Raw genomic sequence first — 2,334 nt, 5'->3', positions numbered from 1 at the left:
AATAATAGGAGAGTATTTCATATTGTTTAGGGGTTCAGCCCTGTGGAGCTGTACCGCAGCATCGAGCACGGATTGACGTGCCACTTCAAGAACAGCGAGGATTGTTTGAACATTTCTACCCACAGCTGGATCTTCTTGATCTCATACACGATCTTCTCAATTTCTGCAGTGAACTTCCTTTCAATGTCCGAGAGTGCAGTGTTCACTGTCGCCACTGCTACTGTATCTTTACCCCTTTCTGGTATCTGGTGGAGCATTTATAAAATGGATGCCCATGGGGGTGAGTTGGAAGCCTCTAATTGAAACAAATCTCCCGATTTTTGTTTTATTATTTATTATTAATATTTGTTTATGTATTGTTTATTATTTATTTAGTTTTCTATATTTTATTATCTTGAAATTAGAGAAAAATAAAATGTGGGACACTTACTATATTTCTTCTTTATGATCCTCTCATATAATAATTCTTTTCTATAATGATTCTTTTTTATTCTCTTCTTTATTCTTCTTTTCTATTCTTTGCATTCGATAAATAATTTCAGTTGCAAACTCATTTCTTCTTATTTTCTCATTGGAGAAAAATAAGCCATAGGACATTTACTATACTTCTTTACGACTCTTTGATATAAAGTTCTGTTCTATGATACTATTTTATTCTCTTCTTCATTCTTTGCATTCGACAAATAATTTCAATTCTAAATTCATTTCTTCTCATCTTCTCATTAGAGAAGAAATAAGCTATATTTCTTCTTCATGATTCTTTCATACAACAGCTCTGTTCCATAATTTTTTTTTATTCTCTTCTTTATTCTTCTTCTCTATTCTTTGAATTCAAGAAAGAATTTTAATTCTAAATTCATTTCTTCTTCTCATACCTTTAAATTTCAGAAAGAATAAGAGCTATACTTCTATATTTCAGGTTTCATCGCCTGGTCTCCTGGAGTAACAGGAGAATTAATCTGCGCTCTGTTAGGTTTACCAGTTGTCCTCCTAGGCTTGGGTCTCCTGGTTAGATCGCACTTCCGGGATACTCAACCTTGCTACTTGACCATGCAACCACCTGACGTACAATGCGACCCTTCCCAGAGATGAATTCCTTTTTTGAAGACCACAAATCGGTTCTCGTAATTGAAAGGAGAACCAGCATTTGTATTTTGTTTAAATAATATATCTACAATTCACTCTCTGGAGGTTGTAAAACGAGAGGAACACGAGAAGAACCAGCAGACATATTGTCTTTTATTTAAGATTTAAAATCCTCTGAAGGGAAATCTTCTATCCACAGTTGTGAGACGAGAAGAACATGAAGAGAACCAGAAGAAATTTGCTTCTCGTTAAAGAAATAGAACATCTTTGGATTCTGAGGCGACATTTTTTATGCACAATTGTGATACGAGAAGAACTTCAAGAAAACCAGGAAGAATTAATTTTTCGTTTAAAAAAATAGAATTATCTCTTCTGAAGGAATATCTTCTATGCACAATTGTTGAGAGCACAACATGAAGAGAGCCAGCAGATACACTGTTTCTTATTTGAGATTCTGAGTCCTTAAAATATGAAAGAAAATTTTCTATTTACAGTTGTGGTACGAGAAAACCATGAAGAGACCCAACGAACAAATTGTATCTTATTTAAGATTTTTAACTCTCTGGAATCTGAAGAAAAATTTTCTATCTACAGTTGTGATACCAGAGAACCATGAAAAAAACCATAAAGAATTTTCTATGCACAATTGTGATATGAAATAATAATGAAGAGAACCAATAAATAAATTGCTTCTTATTTAAGATTTTTAACAGTCTGGAATCTGAAGGAAAATTTTCTATCCACAGTTGTGATACGAGAAAACATGAAATTGTTTATTTAAGATTCTAACTGAAATCTGAAGCATTTTGTATACACAGTTGTGATACAGGAAATCCAAAAAGAGACCCAAGAAAGATTTTCATCCGATTTACAAAATACAGTTCCCTGTTTGGATGCTGGATAGCTTGAAACGAGAAGTCTACTATCGATTATCTCGTGGACAGAGAATAGAGAAAAATGACAAAAAGCCAGAGAGCAAGAAAGAAAGAGATAGAGATAGAGAGAGAGAGAAATAGGGGTAGAGGAGAAGGAAGGAGAGAAGCGATCAATGTTTCCTATGCAATTTGCCAGCGTGAACATCCGTCTAGCCACGCGACGACGACGTTATTGCCGATTTATATTTTATTTTGATAACGAGAATGTTTCATATTTCCAACAGAGAGCAGCTTGTTAATGAAAACGAGAAGAGAGAAGAGAAACAAATCCGTACAACGTGTATCAGTGTGTGTGTGTGTGTGTGTGTGTGTC

The 2,334-nt window shown here is 34.3% G+C and overlaps 1 protein-coding gene across 1 annotated transcript in view; it reads left to right on the top strand.

The window, feature by feature from the left end:
• LOC108625569 (uncharacterized) overlaps positions 1-2,327 on the top strand; it is an 8,179-nt gene extending 5,852 nt beyond the window's left edge. The window contains exons 5-6 of the mRNA XM_018025666.2: positions 31-280; positions 920-2,327. Coding sequence (XP_017881155.1) covers positions 31-280; positions 920-1,092 — 423 coding nt within the window. The 3' untranslated portion in view covers positions 1,093-2,327. The remainder of the gene's footprint in view (positions 1-30; positions 281-919) is intronic.
• Positions 2,328-2,334: the final 7 nt, after the last annotated feature.

Source organism: Ceratina calcarata, unplaced genomic scaffold (assembly GCF_001652005.2).
Source record: "Ceratina calcarata isolate Rehan_Ccalc_2016 unplaced genomic scaffold, ASM165200v1 scaffold367.2, whole genome shotgun sequence".
Lineage (NCBI taxonomy): Eukaryota > Metazoa > Arthropoda > Insecta > Hymenoptera > Apidae > Ceratina > Ceratina calcarata.
The sequence above is the reverse complement of the archived record's forward strand: the minus strand, read 5'-3'. Positions and strand labels throughout refer to the sequence as shown.